Source organism: Schistocerca gregaria, chromosome 3 (assembly GCF_023897955.1).
Source record: "Schistocerca gregaria isolate iqSchGreg1 chromosome 3, iqSchGreg1.2, whole genome shotgun sequence".
Lineage (NCBI taxonomy): Eukaryota > Metazoa > Arthropoda > Insecta > Orthoptera > Acrididae > Schistocerca > Schistocerca gregaria.
Genome location: NC_064922.1, coordinates 508560640 through 508580982, shown reverse-complemented (window position 1 = coordinate 508580982; position 20343 = coordinate 508560640). Strand labels below are relative to the sequence as shown.

Here is a 20343-nt window from a genome sequence, read left to right as displayed (position 1 = left end):
GGTTAATAAAAGATGTCTGTACAAGAAATTACATTACACAAAATATTGCATGACACTAATGATTAATTTTTTTTTACTTAGTTTATATCTAAAAATTCAGCCAATGAGTAGAAGGAGTTGTCATCTAGAAATTCTTTTAATTTATTTTTAAATGTTAGTTGGCTATCTGTCAGGCTTTTGATGCTGTTTGGTAGGTGCCCAAAGACTTTTGTGGCAGTAATTTACCCCTTTCTGTGCCAAAGTCAGATTTAACCCTGCATAGTGAAGATCATCCTTTCTCCTGGTGTTATAGGTATGCACACTGCTATTACTTTTGAATTGGGTTGGATTATTATCAACAAATTTCATAAGGGAATATATATACTGTGAGGATCCCTAGATCCTTAAATAGATGTCTGCAGGATGACCGTGGGTGGGCTCCAGCAATTATTCTGATTACACGTTTTTGTGCAATGAATACTTTTCTACTCAACGATGAATTACCCCAGAATATGATGCCATACGAAAGCAGTGAATGAAAGTAGGCATAGTAAGCTAATTTACTGAGATTCTTATCACCAAAATTTGCAATAACCCTAATAGCATACGTAGCTGAACTCAGACGTTTCAGCAGACCATCAATGTGTTGCTTCCAGTTTAACCTCTCATCAATGGACACATCTAAAAATTTTGAAAATTCTACCTTAGCTACAGACTTCTGTTCAAATTCTATATTTATTACTGGAGTTGTGCCATTTACTGTACGGAACTGTATATACTGTGTTTTATCAAAATTTAAAGAGAGTCCGTTTGCTGAGAACCACTTAATAATTTTGTGAAAAACATCATTTACAATTACATCACTTAGTTCTTGGTTTTTGGATGTTATTACTATACTTGTATCATCAGCAAAAAGAACTAACTTTGCATCTTCATCAATGTGGAATGGTAAGTCATTAATGTATATCAAGAACAGTATAGGACCTAAGACCGAACCCTGTGGGACCCCGTGCTTGATAGCACCCCAGTTTGAGGAATCAGCTGTTTTAACATTACACGAACCACTTATTTCAACTTTCTGCATTCTTCCAGTTAAGTATGAATTAAACCATTTGTGCACTGCCCCACTCAAACCATAATGATTTAGCTTATCTAAAAGAATTCCATGATTTACACAATCAAAGGCCTTTGAGAGATCACAAAAAATACCAATGGGTGATGTCCGGTTATTCAGAGCATTTAATATTTGATCAGTGAAAGCATATATAGCATTTTCTGTTGAAAAGCCTTTCTGAAAACCAAACTGACATTTTGTTAGTACTTTATTTTTACAAATATGGGAGGCTACTCTTGAATACATTACTTTCTCAAAAATTTTTGATAGAGCTGTCAGAAGAGAGATTGGGCGGTAGTTGTTGACATCCGACATATCCCCCTTTTTATGCAATGGTTTTACAATGGCATATTTCAGTCTATCAGGGAAAACACCCTGCTCCAAAGAGCTATTACATACGTGGCTGAGAATTCTACTTATCTGTGGGGAACAAGCTTTAAGACAAGAATGCATGATGCCGTCATGACCACCATAGCAAAGTATATTCAATGATATTTTACAAAACACGAAGAAATTCTGGTAGTATTAAAGTTAGTGTCCAGTCCCTGCAGAATGATATAGGAACTGAAATTGAGAGTAGCAAAGCAAAAGCTGAAATGTTAACTCCTTTCTCAAATGTTCCTTTACAAACCAAATGCAACATAAATGCCCCAATTTAATCCCAGAATCTCTGAAAAGCTGCATAAAGTAAGTAATAGTGTCAGCAGTGTTGAAGTCCCTCTTCTATCATAGATCCCTTGAACGAAAAACCGCACTCTGTTCTCGAGAGAAAAGAACAGGTGGCACTCATCTACAAGAAGTGCAGTAGAAGTGATCCACAAAACTGCTGTCTCTACATAAAATAACCAAAGAATTCACTTTTATATCTGCACTGGCAAATCTAATCCTGAACCTGGATTTGAACACCAGTGAAATACTAAATTCAGATTAGAAGAGATATATAACAAGGATAGACTAGACACCAGGTACTAAATTAATGGACGACTTTCACAAAATCTAGCCCTTTTCCTAGACTTCTTCAGATCTTTTCTTTCACCCCTCTTTCTTCCCCTTCAACCCTTCTGCCTGAAGGACGAGAAGCCACTGGCTCCAAAAGCTTGCTTAATTGCAACCTTCTTTTACGTGCGTGTTCTGCCGCTGCTTGGTGAGTAGATTTCTGTCAAAAATTGATTGTTTGTGTTGTTATATTTCAACTATCTGGTAGAAAGAATTCAGAAACTTTTGGTTAGCAAAATATGCAACACAAAAATATGATATGAATTACTTAAAATATTTTCAGAAGAAGTTGTATATGAGATGTGTATAAACACCATTGCATCACTTTAGTGAACCAGAAAACCTATGTACCAGTGACTCCTTAGTATTTAATCATAACCTGGATTAACTATAAATATTAGAGAAAAGAATGAAAAAAAAATTGGTTTCAATTGAAAGTACAAAAGCCTAGAAAGCAAAAGTGAGAAAACATTTTAAAACATAGACACTAAAATAAGAAAAGTCATACCGTAATTTTACATTTGTACAGAGTGGACAACAACAGTCTAAGAAAAAAAGCAGTAAGAGAAATGTCCAATTGTCCATGGAAAGAAGAAAGTGAAGAATAACTGAAATCAGAAAGAACTGAAATATGATTTTGCTCTTTACCTGCCCATGAAATTTTAATGAATAAATTCATAATTTATGAAAGTAATGATTTGTAACCTGTAAGAGTGCAGATGCCATATTCTCGCCTTCCATTATATCATAGAGCCTTGGAAAGGTCAAGCCAAGTTTCTGACCACGATAGAACCCCAGCTTGTGTGGTTTATAGCCAGGCAAGCGAGTAACTCCTTCCCACGTCTCTTCTGTTGGTGTGCCAAGCACCTGCACAAAAAGAAGCAAACAAATGTAATAGCTATAAAAACAATTCCCATAAGAACATTTCATCTCCATAATCTACTCCATCAGTTCCAGGACTGATGAAGTATTGTCACACTCTCTTAACAGTTGCTGAAACATAATTCAAAGCAATGATATGAAATGAAATGCCCTGCATGTGTTCCACAGAGATATTGAATACTATTTGTATTCTGATTAGTAACAGTTTGCAGTCTTCATTACATGTCTGTTCAGAAACAGCATGCAACTGTTAAACACTTTAGTGCCACTGAAAATGAATGTCAAAACATTCCTTCACCTGATTACTTGTAGGAGAGTCTCACTGCCCATCGTGCATTACATTTCACTCACAGGACCGTTCCCAATAATACAAACTTCATTACAGTTAAGATCAATGAACCACAGCCCTAAACAGACCCTGACTTGATCATCTTAGATTGATATAAAGGCTCCTCCATTGTGGCCATGAATCATACTAGCTAGCAAATGGTCTCTCTCAATGGCCATGCCTCTTCCACCAGCATGCCTTGCCACAGCAATAAAACACCAAATGCTCAACAGAATCTCCAAAACCTACACCCCCTCAACCCTCCCTGCAATTTCCTCTAGCTTCAATACGAAGCTCAAAATTCACAAACCTAGCCTACCTGTATGCTTCTATGTAGCAGGTTACTGTGCTCCCACAGAAAAGATCTCTGTCCCAGTTTACCAACTTCCCCAACCGTTGTCTGTAGCATAAGGCCCCGTAGCAAGGAAACCATGAACTTTCTTCATTGACTCAACACAATCAGCATTGTTCCTAGCCCATTACCAACCACCTCGCCGACTGTCACCACTGACATCATCAAACTAAACTTCGGCATCTTCAACACTCGGAGCCCTGCTGCATCAAACATTATCCTTACAAAATACTACCCCTTACAAAATACTACCAATATGAAGCCGACTAACTCATTCCATATTCAGATGATCAACTATGTCCTTCATGACGACTACTTTCTTCTAATAAAACCATGGCAGTCACATGGTGTCCTATTAAGCCAATTTTTTGGAACGTAAACTAGATGAATGATTCTTAACTATCTAAGAATCTAGAGCATTATTATGAAAAACAAAGTTGTCACTCATCATATAGCGGTGATGCTGAGTCGCAGATAGGCATAACAAAAAGACTGTCAGAAATAAGCTTTGAGGCAGCAGGGCCTTTGCCAGAAACACACACACACAAACACAAACACACACACAAACACACACACAAACACACACACAAACACACACACAAACACACACACAAACACACACACAAACACACAAACACACACACAAACACACACACAAACACACACACAAACACACACACAAACACACACAAACACACACACAAACACACACACACAAACACACACACACAAACACACACACACACACAAACACACACACACACACACACACACACACACACACACACACACACACAAACACAAACACACAAACACAAACAAAAACACAAACACACAAACACAAACACACAAACACAAACACAAACACACAAACACAAACACACACACACAAACACACACACACAAACACACACACACAAACACACACTTGTAAATGCAACTCTCGCATCTGAAGCCACACTGCAAGCGCAGCACCAGTGCATGATGGGAGTGGTGTCTGGGTGGGAATAAGGATAAGGAGGAGGCTGGGGCAGGGAGGAGGGGTAGTAGGGTAGGGATGGGGGACAGTGAGGTGCTGCTGGGGAGTTCACAGGGATGAGGTGGAGAGAGGGCTGGTGAGAGGTGGGGGGAGGTGGGTAGTAGAAAAGGAGAGAGATAAAAAGATTGGGTGTGATGATGAAATGAGGACTGTGCAGTGCTGGAATGGGAACACGGAAGGGGCTGGATGGATGAAGACAATGAAAAATGAAGGTTGGGGCCAGGAGGGTTTTGGGAATGTAGGATGTATTGCAAGAAATATTCCCACCAGAAAAGCTGGTATTGGTGGGAAGGAACCAAATGGCACAGGCTGCGAAGTTGTCTGTCGTGCATTTTTGATGAAGGCATTGCTGGCCAAAAGCTTATTAGTGGCAGTCTCTCTGTTATGCCCATCTGAAACTCAGTGTCTGACTATATGGTGAGCGGCAACTTTCCTTTTCATAATACTGTTATGTTCCATCCTGTAATCTCCATCATTACCAGGGGTCATCATATACCTCTTTTGGTTGTTGAGGGCAATTCTCTGCTCAGTGGTATAGGGGAGAGTTTCTGCAACCAATAATGGGTCTATTGGCAACATTTTGTGGTAATTCTGTCTTGATGGATGATAACTCATGTAATTATCATGCTGTTCTCCAAAACATGCTCCTTCAGCATGCTAGGATCGCTAGAATGGAGTTGCTTCCTTTACCACGGACATCAAACTGTGTGAGAAGCTGAAATGAGTTGTTTTTGGTTGTTGGCAACAACCATGTACTTTGTATCTCTTATGCAGAATCACCATTTAAGAGTGAGACAATTTAGATCTCACTGATGGTGCACCACAACCAAATTAAGCCTGCATGTGAGCAAGGAGACATTCCATCACATGCTGATACCATTCTGGAGTACTGTGAAAAAGATGATTTTGTCACTAGACTATTTTTATTGTATTTATTTATCTTGTGATTTGGACACAGTGAAAATGCATATTACACATGCCTCAGAGACAATTTTTGTTTTCTGTGCCATGAATTTTAAAATAAATGGGTGATGCAAAACTTTTGCTGGTGTGTGCACATTGTTATTTCCACTACCTTTAACAATGCTCTGAATTGAATAAGTTCCTTCCCATATTCATTCGCACCACTTCTGACGTGATACATCACAGGTCACCAAATCTATATAAAGAACATGGTCCACAAAAAGAACATGGTCCACAATAATTTTTTTCTATGAAACTGAGAATGCGGAGACTTGAAACTTCTTGGTAGATTAAAACCATGTGCCACATCAGGACACAAAACCAGGAACCTTTGCCTTTTGCAGGCAATGCTCTTACTACAACCCATGACCCACCCTTGGGTTATTGGGGGGGGGGGGGGGGGTGGTAGAGATCCAACAGCTAGGTCATCAGTCTCATTGGAGTAGGGAAAGATGGAGAAGGAAATCAGCCATGCCCTTTCAAAGGAACCATCCCGGCATTTGCCTGGAGCGATTTAGAGAAATCACGGAACACCTAAATCAGGATGGTCTGACACGGGATTGAACCATCGTTGTCTCGAATGTGAGTCCAGTGTGGTACCGACTGCGCCACCTCACTCGGTGACCCACCCTCACAGCTTTATTTCCACCAGTATATCTTTCCTACTTCCTGGAGTCCACAGTTCTCTGGAATAGTTTGTGGGAACAATCCTCCTGAAAGAAAGAGTATAGCAGTTAAATGGCCTAGACACAGCCTAGGGGATTGTTTATAGAATGAATTTTCACTCTGTAGTAGTGTGTCCACTTTGAGAGCATGTCATAGGTCATTTGACTGCAAAAGGGAAAGGTTCCAGTATTGTGTTTAGGTCTGGCACATAGTTTTAATCTGACAGGATGTTTCATCCTAGTACATCTTTATGTCATGCACACTCCCAACCCCTTGCCATTCGGGTCATGCACTATCTGACCAAAAATTTTGAGATGGATTTTATTCCTGGCATGTAAGTGATGGACATCAGAGCAGTAAATACAGTGGCAGTGTGAACTAACAACAGATGTTTAGTTGACCAGTTAGTTGTAAGTAGGCAGTGTTAAGTAGTGGATGTGTAACCATTGTGTGTCAATGTTGTTGTTGTTGTTGTTGTTGTTGCTGTTGCTGTTGCTGCTGCTTCTGTTATTTGTTTTGGATGGGGCACTGATCAGTGCCCTTAATTAAACTGCCTGGGCAGCCATTTACACACACACACACACACACACACACACACACACACACACACACACACACACACACACAAATAACCAAAACATACTGAATTGAAAATGGCACACTACTTCACAAAGGTGTGGATCCTCGTGTCGGAGGAGGAAACTGTGCGTTAGTGGGTAATGTCCTATGCCCAATTTGGTGTGGTTCACTTTAATTCCAGTACACCTGCATGGTCGATTTAAGTGATGGCAGTTTGTTGTCCATCAGTTCCAACCATTTGGTTTCTAAATGATGCATGGCTCTTCATTGAACAAGAAGACAATAGTGCCAGTAGAAAGCACATCAATGCACAATAACATCCCTACATGCTGCTTTGTCAGCTGCACCATTTCCCTGTATCCCGATACACCAAGGTACCCAGCGAAAGACCATCTCCTTGCCTCTGTGTTTTATCAACTGTGAAGTGTCATTTGTGATCAGAATCAACTGGTCTACTGGAGACATTTGGTGGACAGTGTGGAACTAGTCAGAACAGATGAGAAACTTCATACTTAACTTCACACTTAACTTCATACTGCGGTGCCTCTGAATCCACTCTAGTGCCATTCTAACGTCTGTATCAGAATTTGTAAAGTATTCCACAAGGCATAGTATGAAAACCCTATTACGGAAAACAGCTTACCTTGCTGGAAGCCATCCATATACAAAATGATAAAACTGCGGTACATACTTTAAGAAAACAGGTTTGTAAAAACATGATGCGGAACAAGAGTTTTCTTGTACTGTATGAATTAAACTCACTTTTGCCCTCTGGATATGCTATGCAAGCAATTTGTTCTTTCCCTGGCTGCATATCTAGAGCAATGAGCCAGTCAGTAGCACAAATCCCAAATGGCTTGGTCACATGGGGTTGATTCCTGAACAGCCACTCAAAGTTAGGATGAACTGCCACTCTAAATGTCAATGAGACAATTCTAACATTTTAAGGGCCTGTTGAGCTAGGAAAAGGCACTCCTCAATATGAAACAGTGGTTCTGCAGGTTCTGCACACAGACTTTGAACTGTGCTGGTCTGATAGGTTCCAGTTGCTATCCAAATCCTCTCATGGTGGAAAGTATCTAACATCTTAAGAGAAGCAGTGTGTGCTGGGCAATGAACTATCTGAGAAATATCCTAGGTGAGATTCTGTCAGCTCCCCAAGCCTTTCTGCTGAGGCATTTCAAAATATTCATTAAGTTGATGCTCTTTGTTCACAGGTCTTTCAGGTGCAGGAGCCAAGTTAATTTGGTGTCAATAGTAAGATAGCAATTGCACATTGTTCTCAATATTTAAAATATTGTTCACCATTGTGAGCTTTAGTTGGTTAAAACTTCAATGAGCACAGTTAAAACTGAAAAGGAGTCTTGTATAGTGATAAACTAAAACCAGTTTTACTTGGCCAAGCTTCAAGCCTCCCGATGGTCAATCATAGTTTGCTCATTGTATCAAGATTAGAGCAAGAGGAGAAGACTGCAAAGTCATCCACAAATGAAGATCATTTAAATGGGCTCCTGACTGCAGAAGAGATGCCATTGATAACAGTTGTAAATAATGTGACACTGAATACACTGCCTTGGAAGACACCCACACTCCTGAATAAAGCTGTCCCACAGTTCATCACCAACATGATAAATAACTCTCAAGGAAGGATTGGATAAGAAGAGGTAGGTATACAGGTAGTTCCCATTCATTAAGTTTGTGCTGGATGCTGTACCTACAAGTGGTATCTTTTGCTTTCTGAAGATCAAAAAACGTATTGGCCAAATGGTTTCAGCATAATGAAGACTCCTGTATCACCTCTCCAGTATAATTATGTTGTCAAAGGCATAATGATAGCACTTGAAACCACACTGGGTACGGTAGAGGTGACATCAGGATTCGAGGAGCCAGACGAGGTGGCAGTTTACCATGCCCTTAAAGGCCCTACTCATAAAACTGGTAAGAGGTACTCTAGTACGGCACGATCCTTGCTTGATTATTAATAATACCTCTTTCTAAAAGGCTGGGAGTACTGTCCATCAAACCACATCTGATTGAAACAAGACAGAAGCTTGCCTTTGGCTTCAGAGCACAAAAGACTGAGCATGGCATAATGAATCTGATCCAGCTCTGTAGCATATGTCTGGTTGCAGATAGAGCTGAATTCAGCTCTCACATGGAGGAATGAAAGATTGCAGACCACATCATTACACGAGATGATGTGGAGCATCCTCCTTTCCAGTCCTGTAGAAAATCTGCATCTCAACTGTTTGTCTGAATGAGGCATTGACAGTACAAAAGTGTTCAACTAAAGCCCAAGTCATGTTTTCTTGTGTCAACAAGGCCAGAAGAGGAGGTTTATCATCTCTGCCTGAATAGCACCTCACTTATGTCCAAACTCTATCAGTTAAAGTGGACTGATTAATGAAAGTTGTGAATTCCTTCCAGGAGTTTCTCTTCTGTTCTTTTATCACTCATTTTGCTTGCACTCTCAAAGAGCCGAAGACATGAAGATTTTCTGTGGTTTCAGGTGTCTAAATTTCTGCAAAGAGTGTGCCTGGCTCAGATTGTCAAGTGACATTCTTTGTCCCATCAGGAAATAGGCCATCATCTGAGGTGGTTGCTAGATGGAGGAAATGAAATCAGCATGGTTGGTGACAGAGATAATATGGTCCATCATTTCCTGAGTACATTCCATTCATTCAAAGATGGCCTGCTGACTGTACTGCAACAAATTTGCCTTTTGAAGCATCCATTTTGCAGTATTCTGTCGATTGCCGTCTGAGTCAGCAGGTGGGTTCACACGAGACAGTGGTCACTGGAATGCAAATTTGTGGCCACTTCCCATTGAAATGAGTCACCGATAGTTGGGGAGAAAAAATGAAGGTAAGTGGTTGAAAAAGATCCTGTAGCTGTAGAGAAGTGTGTCATCTGACAAGATTTCAAAAGGCAGACACACACTAAATGGACAAGGCTCTCAATAATTTGACTCCTGGGCATGTGGTAACTGAGCCCCACAGCACAATGTGAGCATTGAAGCCCTCAGTAATGAGGTATGGGCAGGGGAGTTTCCAAAAGAGGTCTGTCGGTGCCTCAGATCCTAGAAGTTTAGCTACTTGGTGTGACTTGGCAGTTTCAACAAGAGTAATTCTGTTATGGAGTTATTAAATACTTAAGGATCCACCAATATCCAAGAATGCTTCAAAATATAGAAAGGGAAGACCATTCCTAATGTTCCCTCTGTTCTCTGAATAACAATGAAAATATTACAGCAGACTCGTGCCCTGTTTCTGTAATTCTGAGACTACTACTTGTGTGGACAGAGCTTCCAAGCGCTCTTTGTTGGGTAGGTGTCAGTACCACCTGATGGTACACACATCCTGTCAGGAGCAGATCTGAGTTATCTCCATTGGAATACCACAAGCCACTATGCCCCAGACATTGCCTGCTAAAGGTTGTGTTACTTTTCTGTTGAAAATCGTCATGGGAGACGAGACTAAGCGTTGTCAATATGAACCTACCACAAAATTATGAAGTGCAGAAATTCACATGAAGGGTCAATGCTCTGCTGATGTAACCGACATTCAAACCGAAGTGATAGGAGTTCTGTAACATCCCAATGGAGTCTTTTCTGACAGTTTCTCATGGTTGCACGAATTTTTTGTTACTCCAGTTTCAAAACTTTTTGAGCTTATGGGGTATCCCACAAGGACATGCTAGATGTAAGACCTGCCTCCATACACTTACCTAGCACATACTATTCTAGTTGTGTCACAGGCATGTAATATCCCTCACAGGCAGTGCCTTGTGCGGAAGTGGGCATGTCATATAATCATTGTTGTACCCTTGCACAGCCCTTTACATAGGTATCATCACTCAGATGAATGGTGGCAGTCAAACTGCAATGGAGAGTTTTACTCAATACCCAATGGCAGGAAATGGCACTGAGCATAACTTTTTATACTTCAATGGCTGGTTCACTACTCATTTGATCTGTATCTTTATCTTTACTGTGGTATACTTACAGGATACAGTTACTGAAGAATAACATTTGCAAGAAAAAATATATTTACCATAAAGAGAAGATTAGACACTGACCTTGAAAATTTTATCCAGCTGATCATACGTATCCCGAACTCCTGGGAACGTAGGTACGCCTGTGATCATTTCAACAAATATACATCCAACACCCCACATATCTAATGAGGTGGAATACTCTGTACTGCCAAGCAACACATCTGGTGGGCGATACCACAGAGTGACTACTTCATGGGAGTAGGTGTGTGAGGGCACAGATTTTGCACGGGCAAGACCTGTAACAGAAATGTTTATTATACATATGAATATATTTGATAAAAACTAACAGTAAAAAACTGTAAATTAGAGAATGTACCAGAAGAGATTTTGGTATGGGAAGTGGAGGCTACTGGTAGTTATCACTGACTGACTTTTCTTCCTTTGCCTGAAGGTGCTTCTATAGCTACTTTGGAACAACTAAAGATTGCTATTCACACCCACAGCCAGGAAAAAAAGCAAGTGTAAAACATTAGTATTAGATCTCTAAATTTTATATTTCGAATTGCCACACATTTTTTTGCCAATTTCTGTCCTGATTTTGTACTGAAATTAAATTTTGTTGCTATTGGTGACGTTTAGTTTTGTACCTACAGTCACACTCAAAGAGATCAAGCACTAAAATATCCACACTTGCCAATTGCTCGTGATGTGTGGTCACCTGTATGGGAAATGGGAGAGTGGGTGTCACTGCCTGTATGACAAGGACTATCCAGAAAATAACATGAATTTTCATGTAACGTGAGAAATAGCGGAAGGAATGGGACAGCTGTTGCATCGACTCGTTCACTAGGTCAGTGTTCCTAGAGTGCAATAATGAGAAAGACACATTTCTTCTCATTTACCTACAGTAACCATCAAAAATAAACACTGTATCTGAAAATCTCTAACTCTGAAATTCAGTCCATGTAATGCAGCTTTAAGTGGAAAAAAAAAACTCAAATCTTTTGGCTTTCATCACGGAATTTGGGCTGTATGTGGGTCAAAGGTAACAAGTGAAAGTGCTGTGCATCAATGACCGCATTTAAGAGTGAAGGGCAAATTTCATGATGATAACAGATGCGGCCATCTGTGTGTTTTCAGTGACAAACATGACGAAAAATTTTGTGAGAACCAGCATTTAATGAGATCTCAATGTGAAAACTTTCTGTTGATTTTAGCACATATGTTCTCCAGATGACCATGACCAAACAGTTACAGTAACATAAGGTCTGTGCTCAGTGGGTCCCACAATTTCTGAGAAAAACTAAATCCATTCTTTATCTGATTCTCTCTTATTAATTTATTTCGTTAGTTACAATACAAAAATAGAAGGTTCACCAAATATAATTGTTACGGGTGAAGAATTTCTGCTATTAATGCAAAGAAAACAGTGCAGTCAGTGATGACAAAACACCCTGCCTCACCCAACAAAAAAGCATGTGAAGTTGTGACCATGCAAGCAACAACTACACTTTTTTAAATTTTTTTATGGTACAGGAATAGAATGCAGGGGACAGAATATAAAGATAATGTTTTTGTAATACATTTCACACTCTTGTACCCAATTATAATTTCAGTTTCAAAGCATTCTTGCACACAACCAATTAGTATCATCCTGCCATCCATATCATAATTACCAACTACATAAATACAGTTTCATAGGAATGATACCTTAAACTATTTTTCTTCGGAAGTATTAAAAGCAGTGAAATAACTGAAATTATTAAACAATGGCACGTCACAGCATGGGATAGACCCATGGCTGTTCTACTTGTGACTGTAACCCAGTCAATCACAAAACATTTTTGGTTACAATAACGTAGTCACTGACAAATTTGGTCCTTGCTAGTTCTAATGTGTATTATCAGTTATTCCTGTACTGAAGTTTATCTGAAATTAAGCTAACAGCAATATTAGGAGGACAGATTGCTACTTACTACATAGAAGTGCCACAGTTCCAGACAGGCACAATTAAAAGACTGCTGAGTCTTCATACTTAGTTACATTCATTTTACTAGCATGTTTTAAACATTAAAACTGATATTTCCTGTTTTATAATCATAAGATGCACATTGCTGACATGGTTTCTTGTACTTGAAAGTTGCCAGAAAGGGCAATATATTATGTTGTACTTTGAAGACAGGAGTGAACAGGGAATGAGACAGGCATGGGGACACTAATTTTATACAACAAATTTAATTTAGTTACAGTTTCCCACGAGCTTATTACTACATCTGCAATTTCTGCAGAAAATGGAGAATTGGAAGAGTTTAATGCGGAATATAAATTTCAGTCTTGCTATCATCTTTTATGGTATTTCCACGTTTTGTTCTGACTTTATTTCACTGTTTTGATCAGAAAATTTTAACTTCTTAGAACATCTAATGCAGTTTTCTTGGGTTCTTTAGTAGTTTTATAATGATAGAATACTTAAATATTACATTAGAAATAAGACAGTAAACATTTTCATACCAAAGTCGGCTAATTTGAGCTCTCCTATCTCACTGATGAGTAGATTTTGAGGTTTGACATCACGGTGCAGGACACGACGGCGATGGCAGTAAGCCAGGCCACGAAGTAGTTGAAAAAGGAACAGTCGCACATTGCGTGGTTCCAGCCCACCGCTATGCTTCTCCATATACTGAGAGAGGTCAGTGTGCTGTAATTGAAAACATCCATTTAATTTGCAAATTTCGGGAATATTAGTATAATGAACAACAACTAAAATGATTTTTGTGCATTTAGAAACTACACTCACTTCTTTTTTGCAAAAGCTCAATTACGTTATGGTACCAACACAAACACAATAATGGTAGTTGAAGGTGTATAATCCAGGTGAAACTGCAGCCATTCTATTACTGAATATAAATAGTACAATAACAATAACTCAAGGATGGAAACAATTAACAAACCATAGGAAAGGCAACCATTCGTGACTAAGTAGCCTGTGTGTGAAAATATACACATCAATCAAATATAGGTAGTCACCTTTCCTCACTTATTTATTATAAAGATAGATGAATGCTTGAGGACAACCAGAGGTCGTGTTTCCCTTCACCAGTATTTGTCTTAGCAAAGTTCCACTCTAAGGATGAAAAATGAATAATTATGCCCCTTACCACATATTCAAAAACAAATGTAAGTGTCTCCCGTGTGTGCACAATGTCGTGCAAGGTTACTATATTGCAGTGCTTCAGCTCCTTAAGCAGAGATGCCTCTCGTATGGCTGTGAAAGGGGCACCTTCCTGCTCTTGTAATCTGATCTCCTTTAAGGCCACAACTTGGTTCGTCAGGCTGAAAAAATGAAAAAAACCACAAAGAAATCTTTAACAACAACAGTACTGAGCAAATTGATGTTGGGGTTTATACATAGTTAAAAATCAGTATCATAGTAACAAAATATGATTTTATTACTACTTAGAATTAAGTGTCAATATACCATGGAAAAAGAATAAAATTGTAAAGTAGTAAGAAATTATACAATGACAAAGTATAACAAAAAGATATTCTCACAACTTACTTGCTGTAACCTTTGAAGACAGTCGCATATGATCCCTCTCCCAGCTGTTCCAGTTTAATGTACGCCTCTGACTTGCCAAAAGGCGAATCACCCTGCAATGGACAATCGCGGACTTGAGTACAGAGTGAAGGTTACATCACATATTTGCTACATTAAATGTAAGAGCAGAAGAAAACACAGTAAAAACCCACACAAGATGCATTTAAACTCCCACTTATGCATGGTAAATATAAACTAAGTACTCTGAGGTTGCATTGTCTGCTACTGAATCTGCTTGCAATCACACTGAAAGGGGACCAATGCATACGAACTACTGCTGCCAATACTTGGAGCAATATTGCAACCAAGTGTTCCCGGCTGGCACCTGGAACATTCAACGGCACAAGCAGGCAGATTTCAGAAATGTCGTGAACCTATTTTCACATTACATTTCGAGAGGATATGACCACATACGTTCTGGAATTCCAAGACTGACTTTTTTGCCAGTGCATGCAAATAGGACAAAGAGGGGATTGAGAAAGTATATACGAGTGAAAATGGGAACACATTGTCACAGGCTGGTTTACTCTCGAGAATGCATCACAGAAATGCTGAGAAACTAACTGGCAGACACTTTAATATATACTGCAAGTGTCTCACAAAAACCTACTTACAAACTTTCACTCATCAATATGACTTGAGGAAATTTAGGAATCCTCCAGTAAAGACGGCAAAGACAAAATTATACTAATTACAGCTCCATAAGAAAATGGAATGGAAATAAAACTCTAATATGATTTACAATGGCAGATATCCTTCACCACGAATTTTACAGTGGTTTGCAGAGTACGATTACAGAAGTATATGCGGAACAGTCGGCATGTGTGGAGGTAGCCTCAGGCTGTTTTTAACTAACCTTGTGATTAGATAAGAGTCTGCTGGAATGTGGCAGATCTGTAGCTTCTTCAGATACAAGATCTGGTTCACTCAACAAGCAATAATTGGGCCTTATGGTTAAAGTGAAGATTGAAACCAGTGAAAGTTAACTTCAGTCTCATATTCAGGTATTTAACTCACTCTCTTGTGGTGGCACACAACTTTCAGATACTCTATTATCATTTTGGTGGTGGAACAGATTTCCATCACAGAGAGAGAGAACATACACTGACATTTCCCGTCAATGTTATGGTTTAAATTCTGAACCTATCTGCAGTGTCTCATTGAGTGAGGGCATGTAACACTATTGATGGTAATTCATCCTCTGAATGGGGACATTAAGAGCGACGGCCAGCACAGTGCTAATCCATAGCAGTACGCTGTGTTTTCATACATGTATGTGAATAAAGAAGATGCACAGACCTTGGTAAGATTTAAAAGTGAAGAAAATATTAGCAAATGTGTTTTGAAAGTTTAGAAAAGTAAAATTGCATGCTTCACAAAAAGCAGCGAAATAATGCCCTACGACTACAGCACCCATGTATCACTACCATAGGGATCGTGGAGGCGAAATTAGATTCATTACGCACTTGGAACAGGAAGAAATTCTAACATTTAATAACATGTCAAGCACCCTCTGCCATGCACTTCACATTGTTTTGCAACGTGCGGCTGAAGATGTGGATAAAAGCGATGCTATGCAATCGGAATGGCGACTGAAAATTTGTGGCAGAAATCGTCTTCGGTAGCCTAATGGCGAAAAGCACAAGACCAGGTTCGAGTACGGGTCCTGACACACAGTTGTCACCCATCAGCTAACACATGTAGGCTACGTGTCGGAATCAGGTTTCATCTGGTCCCTCCACTGCAACTACGCCACAGTACGCGCGCTCATCATCCACACAAAACTGAAGCTTCGTAGAAGTTCGCACAAAGCACGGCACTCAACTTCCAGTAAGACTTACCATCGTTTCAGCGAGCATCCACCAAATAAACATACGATTTAGCATTGCAGCTCAGAACATCGCACCTCTATAATCTATGAGAATGTCTAAACAAAACACTCATTCCGACACTTATGTACCAGAACAGTTGTGTTACTACTTTAGCACAACACATCAAACGATATATAATAAAAACATAAAAAGTACCATTGATGACGAGGCCCTGTCTTCAGTAAAATCAGTTCATAATGGGCTAACTGATTTGGAGTCACAAACGGAATCGAAGTTCATAACTGTAACCGAACAATGGGTAGACACTAACATGAATCCTTTTTACATGTTTGACTTAAAACAAAAAGTGCACCAGAGAGGCACTCCTGACATTGCGCTTGATAATGGAAGCAAGATTGAAGAAATATCAAGACACGTTGATAGATTGCCGACCTGAGAAAAGCGTTCGATATTGTAAAAGGGGGTAAGATGATCGAAAAAGAAATCCGATAAATTTTGGGTATACGATAAATTGCACAAACCTAAGGGCTGTCAATTCGAGTAAATACCTAGGAATTACAACTACGAGCAACTTAAATTGGAAAGATCACATAGATAATATTGTGGGGAAGACGAAACAAAGACTGCGCTTTGTTGGCAGAACACTTAGAAGATGCGACAAACCCACTAAAAGAGAGAGCCTACATTACGCTTGTCATGCGCTGCTGGAATATTGCTGCTTGATATGGGATCCTTACCAGGTAGGATTGATGGAAGATATCGAAAAAGTGCAAAGAAGGGCAGCTCGTTTCGTGTTATCGCGCAATAGTGGTGAGAGTAGTGTCACTGATGTGATACGCGAGGTGGCAGTCACTGAAACAAAGGCGGTTTTCTTTGCGGAGAGATCTATTTACGAAATTTGAATCACCAACTTTCTCTTCCGAATGCTTAAATATATTGTTGACATCCACCTACGCAGGGAGAAATGATCACCATAATAAAATAAGAGAAATCAGAGCACGAACGGGATTCGAGTGTGGAATGGTAGAGTAGTAGTATGAAAATGGTTCGATGAACCCTCTGCCAGGGACTTAAATGTGAATTGCAGAGTAACCATGTTTATAAAACCGTGCTGATTTGTGGACAGAAGCTCTTTCGTGTCAAGGAAGTTTACTGTGTCGCAGTGATATGTTATTCGACATTCTTTGAGCTGCCAAGGCTGCACGCCTGGTTAGGAAGGAGTTGAAGTTTGTGATGTCTGAAGATGGGTGTAATCCCGAAACGCGTAACATGTTCTAATGAAAGATCCAATTGAACATCTCATGACTTCATTGCGATTGTACAGCATTGGTTGCCAATTATTAACATAAAAATGATCGCAGGCCTCAGACGGGATTTTATGTCCTGTATATCAAGAAATTTTACCCAGTGTCGAGTTGGGCCGTTTGGTTGCAAAATTCCCTAGTGGCGATCTTTCCAGCTTTGCCGCGTGATGGAGAAAAAAGATCTTAACTGAAACTCACGATTATTCTTTGATTCATTAGTGTGTCAACCGTATGTTGCTGGAAAATTGTACTGGCACACGGGAAGTATGGAATTGAACGCAGCGGAAAGGATAAACAAAGATCACGAAGTGTCTCCTAGACCGACAGTAGAACAAAAGCGAAACTTCCATAACGGGTGCCAGTCTGCACTGTTCTGAAAAATGCCTCGTGAATCAGTGTGAGGTGACAAGTTTACTGCTTCTGTTCAGGCAAGAATGACATGCCAGCCCCCTCCCTTTCATGTCGTCGGTGCGGTGGTCGACAGGGTCACCATTCGCGTGTGCTGGGCTGCCGCTGTTAACAGCCCCGCGTCAGTAAAACTTTACTGCAGCCGTTTCTGTCTTCCTTATTTATACACGGTCACCCTTGCCGGCTTATAGCCGGCTGCAGCGAAGGCGAGGACGCCATTCTGCTGGCGCATCAATAGGAAACCGGAGTATATGTCTACGAAAGCTATCCCGCGGCCATCTCTGGACCCACTGTTCTCAGTACTTTTTTCGCTCAGGTTATTCTCACCGAGCGCTCGCTGGCAGAAGCGGGTCGCGTGAATAATGCACCTGGCCACTGACATGGCAGGCGACATAACACGTCGCCGTAGGTACTATATTTCTGATACAGCACCAAAAACCGGGACGTGACTCGGGGTATGATGGGGCGAAAAAAAGGGGGGGGGGGGCGGTACGTACAGACGACGAACGTACTTCAATGCTGCGGGAGCAAACGAGATCGCGAGTGCTGAGCAAATTCAAGCGAAAATTAAAACTGCTCTAATTCAGGCATGGGAACCTTTCCTAATTATGCAGACAAATTATTTTCTGTCTCATAGTCCTGAGCGAACTAAATCACTGAACAGAACTAAAGTAAGTAGCTACCAAAAACTCCATTCTTTACAAGGCTCTGGAGTAACCTTTACATAATTTCGTAATACAAATAATTGGAGTGAAAAATGCTGTTGTGTTTTAATTACGACATCTTAAATCTTGCAATATTGCTTACATATATGCAGCGTAGAATTTGTCGAGCTGGTTATACTTTTTGCAAAGGACAGGTGTTTTTCCCGAAAAGGTGCGCATACATGTGGGGTACGTCTCTCTCCCAGCAAGCAAAATTTATAAAACTACTACAAAACAATATTTTTATGTTTATATTTCAGTAATGTTCGGGACAATTAAAAGTCTAATTTACAACTAACTATTAAGAAATCAAGTACTGAACTAAAATGTTTCAATATCCCGCTGGTCATTTTAAGTAAGTTACCTTGACAGAATAAGACCTGGTATTCTCTGCATATTAGCTGAACATAAATTACGAGTAGCTATGAGACCGTATTTTATACCATCATGAATCGCTCACTCAGCTGAAAGAGGTTAGGATCAGATAGAATGAAATGGAAGGCCGAATCTGGCGTCCCGTGGCTCAGTGGGTGGGATGGGTGTTGACTTTTGCCGTTTATGCCTCAATAGCACTCATGCCTTAACTTCAATAGAACGTATGCTAAGTAACAGTGTTTCCAATAATTTACAATGTAAAGGGCACGTCGCAAATTCCTCAGTGTTTGTATGTGCTGGTAAATGAAAGAAGCACTAGAGAAGCGAACTTAAACTCTAATTCACATTTCCCTCGATGTTAAGGCGAATGCCTACGTGACACAGTAGTAATGACAGTATTGCTCATTGCTACATGGTTTACGAGACGCTGGCTCAACAGATTAGAGATTGTTTTACCGCTTCCCGCAATAGACGTCCATTTTTCAGTGAAAACCTAAAAATTTTAAAAGTCCATACAAGGGCGAGTAGGACTCGCACTGCGAGGGTTCATTGAAAACTTAATTACATATTTAAGGTAGTTGATCTATAGCTTTTGATGAGTGAGTTTGCGAGTATCCAAATACCTGGCCTGTAATTGCACTGACTTAGAAGATTAATTTTTTTACTTAACCAAGGGATCGTAGACCTAAACATTTGACACAAACTTCAACTTGATATCTCTAACCGTTCCTGAGGAAAAGATGTCTAAACGGTCGGACGGACTGGCGTACAACAAAGGAATCATCCCTTAAGGATTCCTGTTTTACTGACTAAGGTACGGGACCCCAAAAACGAAGTTGGAGAAAGTTTCGCCATAGTTTACACTTTGGTGCAGAATCAAATGTGCATTGTGCAAAGAACATTAATAATTCTCTATCAGTTATTGGGAGCTCGTATTCAGGATTTTTCTCAGAGGCTCATCAAATGATGTAAACCACAGACTTTTTCATCTACACCACACCAGCATGAATACTCAGAAAATCACGTTTAAGTGTCTGGCAAAGGGTTCATCGAACCACCTTCGCAACCATTCTCTGTTATTCCTCTTTCGAACAGCGCGCGGAAAAAAACCATGTACCTAAGTTTTTCCATGCGAGCTCTGATTTTCCTTATTTTATTATGATGATCGTTTCTCCCTAAATAGGTAGGCATCAACATAATATTTTCGCATTCCAAGGAGTAAGTTGGT

The 20343-nt window shown here is 40.0% G+C and overlaps 1 protein-coding gene across 5 annotated transcripts in view; it reads right to left on the bottom strand.

Moving 5' to 3' along the window:
* Window positions 1–20343, bottom strand: part of LOC126356311 (cyclin-dependent kinase 14) — a 1047636-nt gene that overhangs the window by 25207 nt on the left and 1002086 nt on the right. For all 5 annotated transcript variants that reach the window (XM_050007266.1, XM_050007268.1, XM_050007267.1 and 2 more), the window contains 5 exons: window positions 14454–14545; window positions 14053–14227; window positions 13406–13592; window positions 10976–11190; window positions 2795–2956 (listed from right to left, as the gene is read on the bottom strand). In XM_050007266.1, coding sequence (XP_049863223.1) covers window positions 2795–2956; window positions 10976–11190; window positions 13406–13592; window positions 14053–14227; window positions 14454–14545 — 831 coding nt within the window. The remainder of the gene's footprint in view (window positions 1–2794; window positions 2957–10975; window positions 11191–13405; window positions 13593–14052; window positions 14228–14453; window positions 14546–20343) is intronic.